We start from the raw sequence: 20,955 nt of genomic DNA on the forward strand, positions 1-20,955 counted from the left end.
CACCTTTCATTCATCCACACAGGATCCTGAAGCACACCCACACACACACACACACAGTGCAATCGAATCACACCACACACACACACACACACACACACACACACACAGTGCAATCGAATCACACAACAAACTCCAAAGCACAGCCGCTCAGCCACCTAACATTCAGTTTGTGTCCTCAAGTTGCTCCAGGTGAGAATGAAACATGTGTGCCAGAGTGGACCGCAAAGTGTCCTGTGGACATGGAATCAAAGGGGACGAGATTTGGGATTTGGAGAAGCTGCTCTATACAATGCTAGTGATCCCACAGGAACGTGGCTGTTGATAACCTGGTATAAAACAGGATAGCTGTACTCAGTGTACTCCTTGTGTTGTCTGGGTTCCCTTGTATGTGTACGGGCTGACTGACCGGAGCATCCTGGTCACAGTCCTGCCTTTAGGTTCCACTTCTCTGAGTTAGTGTTAAAAGCTTCACCTTCACACTGCACCCACCTGTAATAATGAGGAGCTTCAGCACCTGTTTAACAGCACACACTCATCAGGGACCTCACGCATTTACATTCAGCGCTGTACTGCACAGCTCCCAGTTTCCCAACAGCTTCTGATGACATCTCCGTGTCAGATACGCTCCACGTAATAACAGCGCTTCTGAGAAACAAGCAGACTGATAATAATAACCTAGAGGTATTCCAGACCCTGAATTACATGTAGAAATCCTGGTAGATAGATCCCAGTGTACAGTACACAGCAGCCCGACATAACAGTGCCTCTGCAGTACGTCAATAACTCTAGCAGCCGGCTGTTATTTTGATTTAGTCCTTGTCAAAGCGTCCAATTTCTCATTGTACATTAATAGATTGTGACACAGCCACAATAAAGACATGAAAAGAACACCAGGTTCAGCACAATGATTTATCTTCACAGAGTTTGATACCAGCATGAGGACACTGCAGGCCTCCGATGTTCAACAGTGTGATGTAGAAAAGATTCAGCCACACAACACAAAGACGCCTTTCCTTGGGTTGCAGCGTGAGGGATGTAACGGTGTATATAGGGTGGTGTGTGCGTGTGTGATTGCATCAAGTCACCCACACCTGCACTGCACACCAGTGCTGGGCATTCTGATAAGACAAACCACACCAGGGTGCTTTCCATGGGGATGCTTTTACTGTGTCTCTGGGGCTGGAGGGTTTCCATGGAAACACATTTACAGTTACTACCGTAGTGACCTAAATAGCTTTTTTTTTTTTTTTTTTTTCATGGACAGCTTGAAAAATTTATTTCATGTTAGTATTTTTTTGTAATCTCCACTTCAGAATATGATAGTGTATTAAGTAAGTAAGTGTTTTTTTTTTTTAAATGCAGTACTGGGAAATGGGTTTTAAGAGCTCTCATCCACAACAAGAGGAGCCACAAAGCACTAATCAATACTGCCAGGCCCAGAGTCTGTCCTGTTATGAGTGAATCCATCAAATAAGATCTAATTCTCACACGTACTATTCTTGAGATGGAGCTTGCAGGAAGTCATTTGATTATGTTTGGATCGTAACAGAAGGCTGTAGCCACATTTTGCTCTTGTGTCAAGCCTTGAAAGGGAGGCATTACTGTAGTTGACTACCTGTGGAGGGTGCAGACTGAATCCTGATGGACCTGTAATGAACTCAATCTCAATGAAAGACTCTCTTCAAGGAAGTCAAGCGCAGCACATCTATAGAGTAGATACAGCACAGCAAAGAGACACACTTCACTGGGGAGTGGGACACACACAGAGCCATCATTCACTCTCCTGGTTCAGGGATGAGCTGCTTATATTATATATATATATATATATAATTAAATAGCTGCCATGCAAACTCATAGTCTTCACTCAACCTGTCAAAACGATTGACCTTCGAAACACAAGACAGAGGAGTTGCAGTGACGCTTTATTTCAATGTTAATAACTACTGTGCATTACCTAAACATTCACATGTGTTAACTTAATGGTTCTTTACTATAGTAAACTGCTGAAAAACAATTAATAAGTACAATTGTCTTTAAAAGAAAAAAAAAAGCCAATTATTAATAAATTACCTTAGGAGTTGAAAATCAACAAGTGCGGGTCTTTACCTAAAAACGACAGACATGTTGCTACATATGAACTAGCTAGTTCCAAGCACTGAGACTCACTTATGGATAGTTCACAAACCCTAGTCTCTGTAAGTCGCCTTGGATAAAGACGGCTGCTAAATAAACAAATAATAATAATAACATGTTAGCAAGCTAGTTATTAAGCTTTAATAGACAAAAGAAAGGGCCCATTATAACAGAGCGAACAAGTTACAATCAATAGCCTCCATAAAATCCCATTATGTCACATTATAATAAACAGCAAATGAATTGGACATTAGTGTTGCATCAATAAGCTCCACATTACAGCAGCTGCCAAATAAACCAGCCCTGGACCTCTCAGACAGCGTTGCTCTGACACTTCTACAAACAAACAAGGTGTGATTCATTCACTCATTCATTCACAGGCAGACCCACGATCTGTATCCCTCCTCAGCTGCACTTGATGTGCTCAGTATATTTTACTACCATTCACAGCTTGTGGGAAAAGCAATCCCCTAATTCTGCCTGGTGAGTATTGGTAACTCAAAGCGTGTGTGTGTGACGGAATTGACTGAACGGTGCACTTAATTCATGTCCGTTACGGAATAAAAACGAGAAAACAAACACACGCTTCATGCTGCACTAATCTTGTTTATGGTTTTGGCACATGAAGCTTTGTGTTTTAGATGTGAAAGTGCGCTACATTAAGTAATCCTGAGTGGAATCCGCAGTTCCATCATCCAATACCAATTACAGCTCACAACTGCACAGTAAACACAACGCGAATAAGACCAGTGACAGTTCAATGTGGCCTTGCGTTGAATAAAAAGAATCTGCCTCTGACACACTTGTTTTTAATTAGCATCCAGTTTGCATAATGAATGCATCCTTTAATAAGGAGCTTTTCTACATGATTTAACAGGGCTCCTGTCAGCACATGTAAAGGGACCCTGTACAGACATGCTAGTTCACATGTCAGCAGTGCCCGTCTAAAGAGGCCTGTCCCTTGTGTAGAATCTTACCCACATCTGAATGGGAGCTCTGTGCTCAAGTGGCAGGGTGCAATCTGCTCACCTGAATGGGGGCTCTGTGCTCAAGTGGCAGGGTGCAATCTGCTCACCTGAATGGGAGCTCTGTGCTCAAGCGGCAGGGTGCAATCTGCTCACCTGAATGGGGGCTCTGTGCTCAAGCGGCAGGGTGCAATCTGCTCACCTGAATGGGAGCTCTGTGCTCAAGCGGCAGGGTGCAATCTGCTCACCTGAATGGGAGCTCTGTGCTCAAGCGGCAGGGTGCAATCTGCTCACCTGAATGGGAGCTCTGTGCTCAAGCGGCAGGGTGCAATCTGCTCATCTGAATGGGAACTCTGTGCTCAAGCGGCAGGGTGCAATCTGCTCATCTGAATGGGAGCTCTGTGCTCAAGCGGCAGGGTGCAATCTGCTCATCTGAATGGGAGCTCTGTGCTCAAGCGGCAGGGTGCATGTCACTGAAGATACAGGGCAGGGCATGATTGTGTTTACAGTGCACTTCATGTCACTGAAGATACAGTGCATGACTGTGATTACAGTGCACTGCATGTCACTGAAGATACAGTGCATGATTGTGATTACAGTGCACTGCATGCCACTGATACAGTGCATGACTGTGATTACAGTGCACTGCAGGCCACTGAAGATACAGGGCAGGGCATGATTGTGTTTACAGTGCACTGCATGTCACTGAAGACACAGTGCATGACTGTGATTACAGTGCACTGCATGTCACTGAAGACACAGTGCATGATTGTGATTACAGTGCACTGCATGTCACTGAAGATACAGATTGTACATGTTGGATTACATTTCCAAAGTTGATTACTCCCAAACGCACCCAATAAAGTAAACAGCTTGTGCATTCAGTTCATTGGCTTGCAAGCAGTCTGAAGATGTTTCACATGAGTTTTCAGAATTGGTGTTTTTACTTTTTACTTTCAGAAGAAAATGTGCCAATAACAATTTAGAATAAATAGCTTTGGGAATCTAGCCCTTTATATTTTCTGTCTTTTTTTTATGCATTTTAGATTTTGTATTCAGTAGCACTTTAGATGAAGTGTCTCTAATAACTGTGTGTAGTCGTTACTGAGTAAATACATGTGTACAATACATGTGCACTTACACATCATTACAATGTTATTATGCATAGCTACAACGTAATTAATGTGTAAATCTTTTTGCACGATATAACCCGAACCTTTTCTGATTGTGTGGTTACATACTCTGTGCAAAAATTAATTGTTACACATTAAGTACACTGTAGCTATGCATAATAACATTGTACTGATGTGTAAGTACACATGTATTTACTCAGTAACTGCTATGTAAATACACAGCAATTAGAGACACTTCATGTACCTTGTATTGTTCCTCCGGGGAATAAAGAAGTTCCTCTTTGTGGTGCTTCGTGATATTGCTTCTAGTGATGAGTGTGCAATGTAACCCTAAGACTGCCGAGATGACACAGAGAGTCTCTTAATGCAGGTGTCAATAGCACTCTTCCCTGGGTCACGAAACACTAAGATCGCAGATCAGTATTACAATAGAGTAATTCAATATTAGGCAGAGCCCCAGTTGAGCATGCCTCCTATTCACTGCGCTCCACAGACCGTGCCTGACCTGTGTATTCGTGGCACCACTGCATAACGCAAGCAGCTCTTCCACTGTCACTGCAGCCGCTGCCCTTTGAAGCTGTAAACTAAACTGTTCAACAACATTAAGGTAAGCTATTAACTCAGCAGCCCCAGAATGCAGGCTTTCATGCTTCCTAACTAAAATTAATTGTTCATGGATTTCAATTATTTTTCTTCCATAGAATATTATTCAGTTGGAGTAATTCAATTATCTTTTTTAATGACAATCTCCGTTTCATTTGGAATTAGAAACACACCGAACCGCCGCACAGCGCCCGCTTTCCATTCGTAGCGGGAGTGCAAAACAGCGTGCCAAACAAAACAGCGTGCCAAACAAAACAGCGTGCCAAATAAAACAGCGTGCCAAATCAAAAACCCTTTACCAGCCACAATCACTGTACCGTTCTATTACTTTATACTAATATGTCTGTATGCACAACTTTAACGTAGGATTTCAAAAGAATAAACCATGCAAACCCAAGCAAAATGGGTATTTTTACAAAATTATATAGTCATACATTATATTATGGTAAATTAGGGGTCATTTAAAAAATAGGATTTGCTTCATAAAATATGTTTTTCTTGCCCCTACAGTATGCGAGTTCAAATACTTCAGTGTCAGCTAGTTCTCCGATACTATGCTGCTAAAGTACAGTGTCAGATCTTCTACTGAAAATATGTTCGCATACAGTATAGCTATAACTGAACGAAGAAAAAAAAAATCAAAAAGGAAATACTCGACAAACCAGAGTTCACTGGTCTTCTCATTATCAATACCGTGTTAATGGCACAAACAAAAGTACAGGGAAACCCAGCTTTGAATCTTTCACAATGGGAAATGCCGGAGCACACATAGAGCTGAATCAATGAAATACATAACCACACACTGAAATTAAAAGGCTCACACAGGGAGCACATCAGGTCTGCCATTCAACACCTATTTAGTGAGAACTGGGTCAGGGAGAGTTAACCCACTAAGACTAATAAAGCAAATCTCCCTAAAGCTCCTGGGAAGCCAGAGCATACAGAACGAGCCCATGGTACACACAACTAGAGATCCACAGACTGTACAGAGTGCCACCTATCCCAGGCTCTTCATGGTACACACAACTAGAGCTCCATAGACTGTACAGTGTGCCATCTACCCCAAGCTCTTCATGGTACACACAACTAGAGCTCCATAGACAGTACAGTGTGCCATCTATCCCAGGCTCTTCATGGTACACACAACTAGAGATCCACAGACTGTACAGTGTGCCATCTATCCCAGGCTCTTCACTTCATTAGAAATCCCCAAATAGAAGTCGCGAAAGCACTATGAAGAGCGACAGCAATCCTGAAGACACTGTACAAATCTAATTAAATATATGCGATAATGTTTTCGAATCAAACCCATATCTCTCAATCACCAAAGAGCTTCAGATCTGAAGAACACCAACCAATTATTGTAGGTACTGCACTGGGGCTAATGGTGAATTAGCCGCTCCCTTTATGCTGTGAAAGGGAATGAGGAGAAACACATTGCCATTGGCCAGCAACCTTGAAATAAAGTCTGCTGTTTATGAGTAGGACTGTAATCTCATTATTCCATATTCCTTCCCATAATAGTAAAGAAAGCCAAATGGAGCTAGCGATAACAGTATACGACCATTGTGTTAGAACAACAATATATTCATAGTCTAGCCAGGAAGAGATGTTTTGAAATTGCTGCAAAATGTCAAAATGAGCTTACATCGATTCTGTAGCAATCTGTATCACAGCAGAACCAGGGACTGATGAATAGAACGAAATGCAACGCTGGCAGCAATTGCAGTGGCCCCTTTCTCCAGATCACTGTAGAATACCTGGGAGTTAAGGGTTTAGTGACATGAAGCACGCCATTCACAGACAGGGCTAATAATGGAACACACTGGAATATTTTGAGTTGATGTAACATTTCTTAGGGCTAGGACTTCTGGGGAACGCAGGACAAGCCCCTATTATCTGAAGCATATCTAGCCTGGCTGCTAAACCAGACCTGATATATGGCTGCTCCACTGCACACCACATTCATCGCAGTGCACCACACACCAGGCAAGTACAATAACAGGGAGTAAACACTTTGCTTTCAGATTCCAAATCCCAATTCTCAACCCAAATCCCGAGTCACGTTGGAAGGTGCCTCTGTTTGCGTATTCTTAATCTATTACCCTGCGCAGACAGACACCGCGCATACACGACCGTCTCCGGCTTGCTCAGGCTGTTGAACTCCAATGTATATTCAGTAGATAATTACTGCAGGCCTCATCAGGGTGATGGGAATTAACACTGTGGCAGTGCAGAGAGTGCCAGGGAAGGGTTTAGCTGAAGAGGCAGGGTTAGCACTGGCAGGGGCTCTCCCTGATCCTCTCCCTCATCCTCCTTGGCTCGGCTGCCTCTCCCAGTGCTGCGTTGAGCCACTCTTCCGCACTCAAGGAGTGACATTAGTTAGAGAAACAGGCGCGGGGCTGCAGCTACAAAGCACTCACAAATGTCGAGCACCGTGAAAAAAGAAGACTGGGTCCTGTGCATATAAACTGCTTTACTTTCATCGTTTCTCCTCTTCTCTTTATCCACACTTGAGAAGCCCCCACTTCAACACCACTGCACTGATGACAGGCTCCAGCAATCCACACTCCACTTGATTCCCGGGGAGTTTGCTTTTTTATTCCATCTCGCACCTGAAATGCTGAACTCCAATATATTTCTATTGTTTGATACAGTAGATATACAGAATGTGTTGACATGCAAGATCTCTCTTCCTCCTTTATTCTCTTTAATGATGGGAGTGAATAACAGTACCAGCACTTAGTCATGACCCTTGTTTCTCCTTTAAAATAATTGATAAATTATCTTACTTAACGTTTGCTTAGATACAGAGCCTGGTTTCTGGCACCTCCCATGGTACAGTGGCCCCTGTCCCAGACCCTGGTTCTGATAACAGTGTGTGCAGCTGTAGATGTGGTTTCAGTGCCCTGTATAGCGAACTGCCCATTACTAAGACAGCCCGTGTCTAAGATAGCACGCAAGGTTTTTGTAAAGTGATCCCCTCAATAACTTGCTATTAATAATCAAGTACTATCACAATTATCACAAAGCAGTTCCCTTAGTATAAAAATGTAATATTGTGTGTGCAGCACAAAGCATGCGACTGAATACTGCACAGTATATAGAATTTCACTCCAGTCCCCAGACAGCCGAGATTGTCTTAGAGGGGCTGTGCCACTCACATCTAGGAAGGTCTGTTCCTCTGGATGATCCTGTTAGCAGAACAGCTGAGCAAAAGACACAAAACCAGCAAGGCCTCGCCTTCCCAGGGCGCAGTCTGGGACAGCAGCATCCCAGCAACATCCCAGCTCTGTCATTCAGCAGCATTTGGCTGTTTCGGCAAAAGATAAAATAAGGCTTGGGGCAGTAAAGTTGGCAGAGCTGCCCTTAAACCCAAGCCAAGAGCAGAGGAACAGCGGCAGTGCGGCAGCGGTGGCACTGAAACGAAGGGCACTGGCATGAGGTGCCAGCAGGCTGCCGGGCCGCGCCCTCCTTTCATGCCAAGCACAAATGAGGCTGGCATTCCCTGCGGCCGGCCTGCCTTGCTGGTGGACAGTATGCAAAGTGGTCAGCTGGCCGTCTCTTAGGTGCTCAACTGAGAATCATAGAGCCAGATAACAGGCGGAACCCAGAACTAAACAATACCAATCGATCTCTTTCCTTGCATGTCAGATGTATTTGTTTCCCTTTTTTTTTTATAAACTCACAGATTCTTCAAAACTCAACATTACTGATCCCTTCGTGTAAACCTCTGTTGTCAGTGCATGCAAGTCTCTTATGTATTTTAGTGTTAAATGTGTATGAAACACCAGAGAGGGTCGCCCTTTAATATCTGAAATATTCAATCTGTCACTTTAGAACTAACTCCTGTTTTTTGCATAATAAATAACACTTAACCAAATGACAAAGTAATGTAATATAATGCAATAGAACAGAACACACTACCTGCTCTCTGACGCACGCTCATGCTGTTTGTGTCTCGGTTTCTGTAACATTAACCTGGATTTTTCTCCTTTCAAAAGAAAGGGGTTCATTTTAAAAAGTGGAAGAAAATATGACCCATGGTCTGCAGTGAATGCTCCTTCCCTATAGTTACCCTTGCAATTAGTGACCTGTAAGATCTGTGGAAATAAACAAAATCACACATTTCGTGCATTCACTTCTTTTCAAACCCAGAGCCTGTTTTCTCACTGAACTGTGGAATTCTATTTTTATTAAACTCAACACTTGTTCCACCTAAAGCAGCATGAGTTTAATCAAATAAAAATCAATACCCCTGTAACAAAAACTGCCCTCCGCTTGAAAGCAATCATGATAGAAAATGATCCTCTACTTTAATGTGTTATGCGTTTGTGTTCTGGTGTGCAGTCCTGGGAACACAGTGTGTTTAAGGGGAGTTATGCACTTTGCACAAGTCATGCTGACAAGCAAACACAATCCTGTCCACGCTGGCTACATGCAATGGAGCAAAACAGCAATTTGGGGGTGATAAATAAATCAGATCTATCACTCTTGACCAACTCACCATGCTGGACACAAAGCAAGGCAAAGACTACAGCAACAAAGAACATGATGCAAGACTCTAATTACAGCACAGCGCATGGCCCTGACTTTACCTGTTGGCACTCCTGATCAGGAGTTCACCATCAAGGTGATCCCATACCATTGCCTGGGCGGTCATAGGCTGGTGCTGAGGGATTGTACCTACAGTGTGGGCCACACGGCTCTCTGATATGATTGCTGCTGCTGCTGTATCTGAACCCTGGGAGCACACAGGTCTGTAGTCTCGACTGCTTCCTCAGTCTCTCGATCACTGACCTCAGAAGAGATCCTCTGAACCCTGGGAGCACACAGGTCTGTAGTCTCGACTGCTTCCTCAGTCTCTCGATCACTGACCTCAGAAGAGATCCTCTGAACCCTGGGAGCACACAGGTCTGCACTCTCCACTACCTTCTCAGTCTCTCGATCACTGACCTCAGAAGAGATCCTTTGTTATTTGACATGTAGAATCTACAGCAGACAATAGGTTTGCACAAGCAAAACTGAGAGATTTTAATTAGACAGCTATACTCTTAACATGCATTCCTACAAACCGAGTGGTTTTAATTAGACAGCTATACTCCTAACATGCATTCCTGCAAACGTTTCCCCAGAGCTGCCTCTGTTTGAACACCCAGCAGGTCTGGCAAGTGAAGCCAATGGCTGAGTTGCCAAGTAATAGTTCAGTAGCCACGAGAGAGAGAGAGAGAGAGAGAGAGAGAGAGAAGGAACGAGTGAGTGGTCTGGTATTCAGATGGCTGTCTCAGTCCTGATGTCTACACACACACACAAATACCTTTAAACTCTCCATTAATACAGCCATCTACAGTGTTTAAGGCTTTTCCAGAGGACACTTTGCTGGCTATGCATTAACAACTGGATTACAGAAGCACATCTTTGAAAGGCACACCATTGATTCATTTGATACAATAACTCCAACTGTAAGTGGTCTGTGATGCAACAAGAATACTGAACCACCAACTGCCACCCTCGTCCTTCAGCAGACCACTGGTCATGTGCTACTCAGAGCTGTGCAAAATAACATACAGCATTTAACTGAAGTGCAATACTTACAAAATACAGTCTACATGTATTTATGTTGAATGCTTTGAACAAGAATAACTGGGTATACGTCATGCGTTAGCTAGTAAATATTTTCTTTCTATAATATATATATATATATATGGGGGGGGGGTGTTGTAATTACAGGTGTCTATAAAAAGTCAATAAGTGATTATTTTTTAATAATAACAATATTATTATTATTATTATTATTATTATTAATAATAATAATAATAGTAATAATAATAATGATAATAATAATAATAATAATAATAATAACAACTACTGTTAAGAGAAAGGAATGCCTTATCTATCCAAGATCAATAAACATGACATCACTAGACAACACAATGTATTCTATACAGTAGCTAGATAACTCTGTCCTCGACCCTTATTTTGTGAAGCTGTCATTGCCTGTGACAGTTACTATTCAAGCAATGCTTGATCATTTAAACTGTATTTAAAAAGTATTGCTATAGGAGACGACAAATTCCCACAGGTTACAACTAGCAGCTTTGAACATATTCAGTGTTATCTTTGTGTTATCTCAACAGCAATGCTCTATCTCTAAAGTGCGTGTCAACTTCAAACAATGCAAACACAAGAAGAAGTCAAACAGCGCGGTCTGTGACGGGCAGATAAACAGGGTGCTTCCATATACAGGGTTTGCACTGGCCGTCTTATCTGAGAAATGCACTTGCCTGACGCACTGAGCAATCAAATGATGTGCAACAGAAGGCAGAAGCACAAGGTGCGCACACTGCAACGGTTATCTGTGCCAACACAAAACAAACCCACGAAGGAATGCAATGCCCGGAGCGTGATGGGAATGCGTGCCAGCTGCACACTGCCAACCACAATGGAGGAATAACTCGTTTTCAAATACATGCCACTTAGAGAAATAAAAAGAAACAAAAAACACCAGAATAATAATACAAAAAAAAAAAAAAAACTCAACTCAACTTAAACCGCAAATGAAGCACTAGGTGGCTCTGTCTCCCCGTCTCACTCTCACTCTCTCTCTCTCTTCTCCTAGCTCTTTTATCCACCACTGACACACACTGTTCTGTATATAACAAAAAGGAACACACCGCACATATATGTATATCTATATAAAAGACAGCAAACTCCAGACCAGCTACGACCATCACAACTGTCTGGGCACACACAGGCGCGCGCGCCCGGGCGGGCACTGCAAAGCTGGCTGGATGGAGGGATGCTGCCAGAATGGCATGGAGGGGACGCATAGGCGCTTCATAACAAAGCCGGCACGCAAAATAAACAATAGGCACATATTTAAACACAATGAAAAATGTTAAACTTACCACTGTTGCTCCAGTTCCCAATCCCTAAAGAAGTCAAACTCGAATAGGTCCATGGCTGCTGTCCCGCAGTCTGAATTAAATAAGGAACCGATGCCCACTCAATGTGTGCGCTAGCCCGCATACACACCAACTGCGTGCGTGTTCTGTGAACGGTAACTAGCTGTACTGTACGTGTTCAGCCGAGCTGACACACTCGGTGAGAGAACGCTACAGCCCCGACTGCCTCTGCCTGCCTGCCTGCTTTGCTGGCTCCGAGAGGCAGGGTCAACATCGCACACAGCGAGGAAGGCGGAGCTCCAGGCACCCACAAGCCATGACATGGAGCCGGCGCATTAGCAGCTAAAGGATCTGGCATGTAATATTAAAATAAAAAAAGGTGGCTATAATAATAATGACAGCGCTGAACTCCTCCTACACTGTCAAAACCAGCTGTTTGGAAGTGTGGGGTTGATGTGACACAGTGCCATTATTATTATTATTATTATTATTATTATTATTATTATTATTATTGTTAACCATTTGCTTATTATTATTTATTACAAGCAAACCGCTATTTATAATAATATAATGCTAATGTTTATGCTGCTTTCATTGCAGAACTGAAGGACAGCATTTGCATTTTGAGTTTTTATTGTTACTTGAATGATCGGACTGCAGCCCATAATAATATCTCTGCATCACTGGATACATGTTGTGCTCGTTTCTCTGGGACACACCAGAGACCAGCATGACATGAGCCAGCAATATCTGAGCAAGACACGAAAAGACAGGAACGCATGAAATCTCACAAGATGTCTTTACTCATCCAAGGATTTCCGGGGAATCCCATAGGACTGACGGCGGCACGCAGCGCCTGAAACGCAGCGTCTCATCTGCCGACCTGAATGAACCGTTATCCCCCAGAGTCATGGAGACGCCATTTCCATGGCAATGAAGAGGAGGATGCTCCCGCGTCGTGCACTGCTCATTAGCACCCATGTGCGCGGTATGCTTGTGTTACTGCCAGGACTTTAACTAGGAGCCCCTATAAACGAGCAACACCAGCTCTGTGATGCAGTTCATTCTTCACTATCAGGGGCCAGACTCGCTATCTGACAGGGTCGTTGTAGAGTACTCCCTCAGACAAGTGGCACTGTTCACCACAGAGCAAGGAAACCTGGCCAGGGGGTCACAGACAAAGGGCCACCCCGGGTCACAGAGGGTGCAGTACCAGTGTACTGGCGTTACTGTGACACCCACTCATCTCTAGAAGGACTTCTGTTATCCAGGTCTAGCAGTGTGCACCTAATTCAGTGTCCACAAGCTGCAGTCACAGTATTTGGACACAGGTGGTCCATTGTGTTTGCACTTGTTAAGAATACAATGAAGATCTGCAATTACAGTGTTTGGTACCATGCTGTACACCAAAATAAAATAATAATACAAGATAAAATGAGAACGGATACTGGGATATTCAGTACAATGGTATTAATTAATTCTATATATATATATAATTTGAAAAAGGAAAACCGCTGTGTAAATCAAAAAGAAAAAGGTAATGTAGGTACACAAAAATTTGAATAATTGCTAAAAAAAACAATTATAATCAGGACGCTTCGGACTACAAGTCAGCAGCTGGATGGCGAAAGCAGATGGAAATATATATATGATAGAACACATTTAAAAACAGCTGTGGTTTTCTTTTTTTGGACAGCGAAGCACAAGGCCCAGTGCTGAGGCTGTGTGACCTGGCTAGCAGCACAATGAGGATGCTCCTATCTTCCGGCAGTGTTGAGAGCGCTGTATTATCCTCCAGGAACAGCAGGCTCCAGATGCCTGGCAGCGCACAGGAGCTCCCTGCCACCGCGCCGGACATGACACAAGAAGACTATCGCTGACTTCTTTAGGAGGGGCTTACACATACATACATACATGCATATATATATATATATATATATATATATATATATATATATATATCCAAGGGCCTCAGTCTGTTTATTTGCTGTCCATTCGTTCTGCACTGTACATCCTTTGTGGTTATGCTTGTGCATGTTTGTGCAATTGTTACTTCCTGATTTCCACTGTCAAGGCTACAATGCCTCTTGTTGTCGCTGTGGGCTGTTACAGTATGCTGCATGCCAGCAAAGCAGACCTACAGTGAGCTAGCAAGTGCAGAACAATTTGCAAGGTGCAGCAGAGCTCTGGGGCTCCGATAGACGTTTGTGGTTTTCTATAAAATCCGCGCACACACGCACACAGACACACACACACAGTGCTGCAGATGCTTCGCATCTCAGTGTGTCTCACAGCTGGTAATAATAATCATCTCAATGTATCAGCCCCACTCTGATACTGGGCAATGCCTGCCTTGTGGACCACATTAAGTCCCAGTATGGGGGCAGATTAATTGGAATCATGCTATATCTTAATTGATCTCTTATATAAATCAGAAACATATTTCAGCAGGCTGCATGAAGATGAATCATCACTCTTTTCAAGGGTATCCTAAATGGCAGCACAGAAGGCAGCAGCAATCAGCTTCACAAGTTCGATACATTGTTATTGGAAATGGCACCCCAGACTTGGAATCAGTCCTTAAGAGCAATTAGTGCACGGCACCATCTGGTGAGAATAGAACAGAATATCAGCGATAGCGCTCGGAAAAAGAAAACGGCTACATCACCTCAACATAATAAAATAAAAAATGAAAAGCAGATTAAAATGAAATCCAGACAGGAAGACGATGTTACACCTAATTAAACCCTGTCCCTCAGTCTCCTCTTACTGATGCATGAAGCGTCCCTCGGACACAATGGAAGACTTTCCGCTTGCTTGAGAAACGAGGAATGACTTGTGACCTCCCCGACCCGTCTTCAAAGCAAACAGAGAGAGAGAGAAACAAAATCATCTAAGAACAAACATGTTGGTTTCATATTTAAGGTTGTCATAATGCACCTCGTTCCATTACTGATGCCATTTGTCTTGTTAATATCCCTCGCATTTTGTAGTGCATGCATGCCTGTATGTATGTATGCATGCATAAACAGATGAATGTCTCTATGGCAATAATGTGTTGCTTGCTAATTGACCATGCCTCATACCTACTGAGTGACAGATGTTAATTAGCTCTCTTCCCCGTGGCTCCCTTATAATCCTGAGCTCTGTCCCCTTGGGATCCCTGGGGTCTCCGAAGATCCCGACACTAACTCTCAGATCCATGAATAGCTATCTGTTTGTATAGAATGCCATATGATTGAGCGATGTCTCGGGCGCGGTGAGTTATAAAGAACTTCATCATGAATTAGGGAGCTTGTTATTCTGCCGCACAGTAGATAAGCATTACAAAAACAACTCCTCTCTGTTCTTATCTATTGAGCTGTCTATCTGGCTAGCAATCAGACTGCCTCTAATTCCCCACCTTCCCATCAGCACATAAAGGATAGGAAACGCTTTGACCAGGGATTCAAATATGGCAAAACATGTCAGAGGTCCCCAATTCGACAGGCTAAAATAGATGTCAAATATTAACTAATTGATTTTACTCGATTCATGGATCATCTATCAGCAGTCAGTTAATGTGTGGTACCAAGATCAGTTTCACCTATCAGAATGAACCTTCAATAATAACTGTATGTAGTTCCAGTGGAGTTTCTAATTAGTTGCACATGTAATAACAATGTTAATATAACAGTATGATTCACAGTAAAGAACGTGTAATAACAATGTTAATATAACAGTATGTCACAATAAATAACAGGTTACCAGACATTAGCAGGTAGTTCTACAATGGGTCTTAGTGGTACTCAACTCTGGCCCCCTTCAATTAACTACATTAGAACCTCCTTGGAGTTAAAACCTGGACTGGAATAGCTCTCGAGAACCAGAGTTGAGTACCACTGTGTTAGTACATAAATCTGAGACATATCTTAGATTTATTTATCTTAATATGGTAGCTGCTAACTGGTAATAAAGGGATCTTTCAAACAAAGGGATGCCAGCAATGACCTTACAGCAAATGGAATGCTGCATTCATCACCAGCACAGCGGCTGCAGTTTCCAGTCCTTACTGCTGAGGAGCAGCACTGGCCAAAGTCAGCCCTTCAACTCATGGGCTTCATTCCAGCCCTGTTCTAAATTGCTTAACTGAAACAATTGAACCTCCATCCACAGTATGAAGTAGTTCATGAGGCCTAGTTCAGAGGATTAATTCAGGACTGTGATTGGACTGGCTTGGTTCAGAGGATTAATTCAGGACTGTGATTGGACGGGCCTGGTTCAGAGGATTAATTCAGGACTGTGATTGGACGGGCTTGGTTCAGAGGATTAATTCAGGACTGTGATTGGACGGGCCTGGTTCAGAGGATTAATTCAGGACTGTGATTGGATGGGCCTGGTTCAGAGGATTAATTCAGGACTGTGATTGGACGGGCCTGGTTCAGAGGATTAATTCAGGACTGTGATTGGACGGGCCTGGTTCAGAGGATTAATTCAGGACTGTGATTGGACGGGCCTGGTTCAGAGGATTAATTCAGGACTGTGATTGGACGGGCCTGGTTCTGAGGATTAAAAACCTGTTGGTAGAGAGACAGACACAGACGGGTTTCATTCAGTCCAGTGCAGACAGGCAGGCACATTTCCACTTCAGTAACCTCCACTACCACATTGAGCTGCATCCCACCATCGCTACAAATGAAGACAGAATTTGAACATCGAAAAATAAAATTAAAAGGTACTGTACGGCACCTACATTTAAATAATAAAAAAGTATAATTAAAAACATTTCAATCCAAATCAAATGTGACCCGTAGTGTTCACAGCAGACTCACGTCCAGAGGGCTCCTCTCGCTGGACAGCGGTCAACTGGAACAGTCACACATTGTGAAGAAGAAAAATATACTAGAGCCTGTGGCTTTATTTTGGATGACTTCACATGCAAGGTATGTGATGCAAAGACTTCATTGAAGTGCTTGATGTGATGAGTGTGTAAAACACACATACGCCAAACAGAGAACTAACAAAGCTCCATGCTGTCACCGTTAGAGGCTGAAAGGCTTTCATTTGTTTTACACTTGATCACAGATACTATCTCATCTAGCCATCACATTGTACCATGAGCACGTGTGGATGGTGTCATTCATAGATCTTCATAGTAAATGTGCATGAAATGAACAGCTAATATATTTCATTTTGTATTTACTATCTGGTATTATACATGTCTGGATTCAGTCCCTCTTTTGCACTGCTATCTTAAGCACAGTAAGATCACATTAGTGCTAATCAGACTGCCATCACGAGTTACAGGTGTATTTGCAAATACAGAAGAATATAGATACTGCGTGGCACCTAACCTGCTGTGTGTAGACGTGGACACTGTACTGCTCACAGCAACGGCTCCACATATGTACAACGCTTGCAGGTTTTTTCTCTCGTTTCTCCTGTCTGAACTGACATTTGCATTGTGAGCATCATCTGTTCTGTGCTCAGCACAGAGAATTTTTTTTTTTTTTTCCCCAGCAGAAATAATGACCAGACAGACAGAGGTCTTTGAAAAAACAAAATCAAAGAATCCATGCTGCTGGGATCCAGGGGGGATTGGTAATGAGAGTGTTTTCTGTGGGAGAGCAGCATTTGTGTGCGGCTGTGAAGAAGCCCGAACATTTCATAACGTCTTTGCGTGTTCGTACTGCTGCGCTCCCAGGATCCTGCCTACCTCTTACAGCCAGCTCACTAAACAAAGCCAAGCCACGACCCAATCCGAGGAAGAAGTGACAGGAGGAATCCTGCTTTCTGTGAAGCCACTGCTCCTGTGTGCTGCAGCCTGGGCTTGTGTAGCTGACTCGCACTGATACTGTCACACTGCTGCGGAAGCCAAAACGGCTCCAGCAAAACAACCCCCCCCCCCCCCCCCCCCCCCCAAAAAAATGGTATGTTATTCAAACAGTTATATTAAAGGTATACAGGATACAGAAAAAAAACAAGAACTATTCAGTGTGGAGATGTGTGGAGTGTGTATACTGGGGTGTAACACATTGTGTTAGCTGAGCACCTTCTGTTCTGGATAGGGTTGGACTGCAGCCAGTGAACCAAGGTACTGTAATAGGTTCTAAACTCTATTAACTAGCAGTGAAAAAGCACCAACCCCTTTATATACAGCACCGCAGCGCAGTATGTCTCAATGCACAGTGCAGAGAAGGCGGGTCTGATGTTCAACACATTACATCTTCATTCCGTTTCTGTCTGGAACAATGGTCCCCAGCTCCTACCTTTGAGGTGCGTTCCAGTTGAGCACTGTGCTCCAATCCACCCAGAAATGCGTTAGTAAGTTCTATCAAGTAATGTAGGACTTTGCTGGAAAATAAATGTGTGTGTGTGTGTATATATATATATATATATATATATATATATATATATATCTGGAGTGGAAAGAGGGTCAGAGAGCAGCTCCACTGTTCTGAGTAAGCGTGCGGAAAATTGCCCTCGAACACCCCGTGTGTCTGCAGCTGTTCTTTCCAGCTACATACACGTTTTATGAAAAGTGTAAATTAAAGCTGCAATAACCAAAGAATTGACTACCTCCGACTGGCACCAACGCATTCTCCCAAGCCGCTACTTATTTCTATAAAGCTCATTATTTTCCTCGCCAACACCCAAACTTGTTTAATCGACTGCCAACTGGTCTACAGATTGAGAGCATGGATGGTTATCGATACTATAGATAAAAGCTACACTCCAATGTGCCTGTATCTGTCTGTCTGTCTATCTGTCTGTCTGTCTGTCTACCTCCTGTTTGTCTTTATCTGTTATAGCGTGAACTTATTCTTTTTTTGATGGTACCTATTTCAAGATGAGTTATTAAGTCCAAACAGGGATTAGTCTCCAGTGTTGACATGCTAATGAATGAAACACAAGCCACTGAAACTCTCGCAACTGCAAAAATGAGTCTAATGGGTAGTTCTGCCGGCTAAAAATACCCAGGTGCTGTTGCAGTACGGCGTGCAAACGCACATCTGGATGAGCGCCGTTTCCTTTCCCCAGCACAGCTGAGCTTTAATATTTAAGACAGTCCCTTCTACTGTTGATGTCAACGGGGATTTCAGAATTGCTTTCTTGGTTTTTTTTAGCCTGATTTGACACCCGTACAATTGCTTTATTCCTCCGCTTCAAAATATGTTCCCTATGCAGGCTACAGAGAAAAGTGTACAGAGTGCAGCCAATCTGAAAAACACATGACAGAGTGCAGCCCTGCAGGAGCCCCAAGCGGTTCTCTATGCACACAGTATTGCAGTCCTGGGGTGTCAGGCTGTGGGTTGAGCATGGCAGGTGTGTAAGTATGCCAGCCTAGCAGCGCTACAGATAGGATACACAGAAATGAGACCCGCAAGGTAAACATTCTTTCCAATGCAAAATCTAACCAGTGGAAAATTTACAAGCCTGCCAAACTATAATCTGCAACAACGTGATGAATTCAAGGACAAACCTTTACACCACAAGTTTCACAAGAGTCATTTAAAAGAAAAAAACTTTACACGTGAAGCCTGGTAAAAGTTTGGTCTACAACTTGTACAAAAAGCAAATCTTCGAATGTTTCTGTCACTCGTCCGAGGGGTAATAATATTATTTACCAGCATTTTGTAATGCTAAGGCACAAACTCTTACAAATGATGATTCCCAGGTGCCCTGCAGTGCCATATAAGCAGACACAGCTGAGAGACCACAGTGACACAGATAAACACACAAGCACAGGCATCTCTGTGAACCATGGAGACCCCTGTAAACCTCACTGTGGTCAAGGGTAGTCAAGTGTAGACCAGCACTGTGAAGCACAGTGAAGCATGGGGAAGCACAGTGAAGCATGGCGAGGCACAGTGAGGCATGGGGGAAGCACAGTGAAGCATGGGGGAAGCACAGTGAGGCATGGCGAGGCACAGTGAGGCATGGCGAGGCACAGTGAGGCATGGCGAGGCACAGTGAAGCATGGGGGAAGCACAGTGAAGCATGGGGGAAGCACAGTGAAGCATGGGGGAAGCACAGTGAAGCATGGGGGAAGCACAGTGAAGCATGGCGAGGCACAGTGAAGCATGGGGGAAGCACAGTGAAGCTTGTGTTGCATTACCGTTAGGGTGTTTAATTCTAGTTTATATAAATCACTGCACTCCAAGTTGAAGCTGGTTTCAGGATAGCTGAGTTCCGCCTGCTTGCTGCATGCTACGTCCCCAGAGGGCACTCTGAGCGCTTGATGATTCATCTCAACAAAAACAAATAAACAAAATGCAAACCGGTTTCATTTCTGGAATACGTGTTTGATGTCTAGTAACGTCAACACGCATTTAAACAAGACACTGGTGCTCTCAAGACGAGGGCTCCATCGCCAATACCTCTGGTCCTGTCGAGATGCAGAAGCAAAAGAAATGTTGAGTTTCTTGCACATTTTTACAAATACTGTTTGTTTTTTTAAAAGCGAGACAGTTCCTTTGGTTTGGAAAGGATTTCTACAGGGTTTTTTTTTTTTTTTTAAAGGTCACTTTCAATCTCTCTGGGATGGATCACAGGCAGCCTTGCTCTGTTTTTATGACAGGCTTGGTTAGAAACGCTGGATTTTTCATTGCTTGTTGTCAGGCGGAATTACAGTAAAAAAGCCTTGTTTTCCAGCACCCCCCTTTCTGATTCCCAGCCCAGAGCACACAGATACAGCAGCTCCTGCCAGAATCCACGCCTGCAGCTTCATTTCACTGCTGCTCGAGTCATCTGTCAAAAAGTACATTGTTTGTACAGGGGTGGATTTTCACTTCCCAAACCGAGCACAACAACGACGACTCTATACCCGAGAGTGCTTTTTAAATTAACACCAGTTGTACGAGTTTAACTTGTAGAGTAATTTACTACGACGTCTGACTCCGGGACAGGTAACCGATCTGAGCTCATAAAGCGAATAAACTTATTAGAAACCACTCGGCAAACAGTAACAAACCGACCCGTGATACCACAAAGTAAACAAACATCACAAGCGGGTACCGCCGGTAATTTGTCATTAACAATGTGGAATTCAAAAACAACCGCCGCACGAAACAACATATAAAGTAAACGGGGTGCATTCACCTGGTTTGCTCTGTCCGTCGTGATCTTTACAAAAATAGCAACCGCCTCCTTGCTTCGCTTCCTTCTCCCACAAACCAACATACTACCTCAAATCTACACCGCTGAACCTCATTAATTCGGTTCGCCTCTCTAGGA

The 20,955-nt window shown here is 43.4% G+C and overlaps 1 protein-coding gene across 4 annotated transcripts in view; it reads right to left on the reverse strand.

Annotated features, from left to right (window-relative positions):
* LOC117430676 (AF4/FMR2 family member 2-like) overlaps positions 1-20,893 on the reverse strand; it is a 140,560-nt gene extending 119,667 nt beyond the window's left edge. For 3 of the 4 annotated variants that reach the window (XM_059000768.1, XM_059000767.1, XM_059000766.1), the window contains exon 1: positions 11,743-12,010. In XM_059000768.1, the coding sequence (XP_058856751.1) occupies positions 11,743-11,795 (53 nt within the window). In that variant the 5' untranslated portion in view covers positions 11,796-12,010. Of the gene's footprint in view, positions 1-11,742; positions 12,011-20,820 lie in introns of those variants that run through there. The other variant, XM_059000769.1, reaches the window with a different exon arrangement.
* Positions 20,894-20,955: the final 62 nt, after the last annotated feature.

The sequence above is a fragment of the Acipenser ruthenus genome, chromosome 26, assembly GCF_902713425.1.
Source record: "Acipenser ruthenus chromosome 26, fAciRut3.2 maternal haplotype, whole genome shotgun sequence".
In the NCBI taxonomy this organism is placed as follows: Eukaryota; Metazoa; Chordata; class Actinopteri; order Acipenseriformes; family Acipenseridae; genus Acipenser; species Acipenser ruthenus.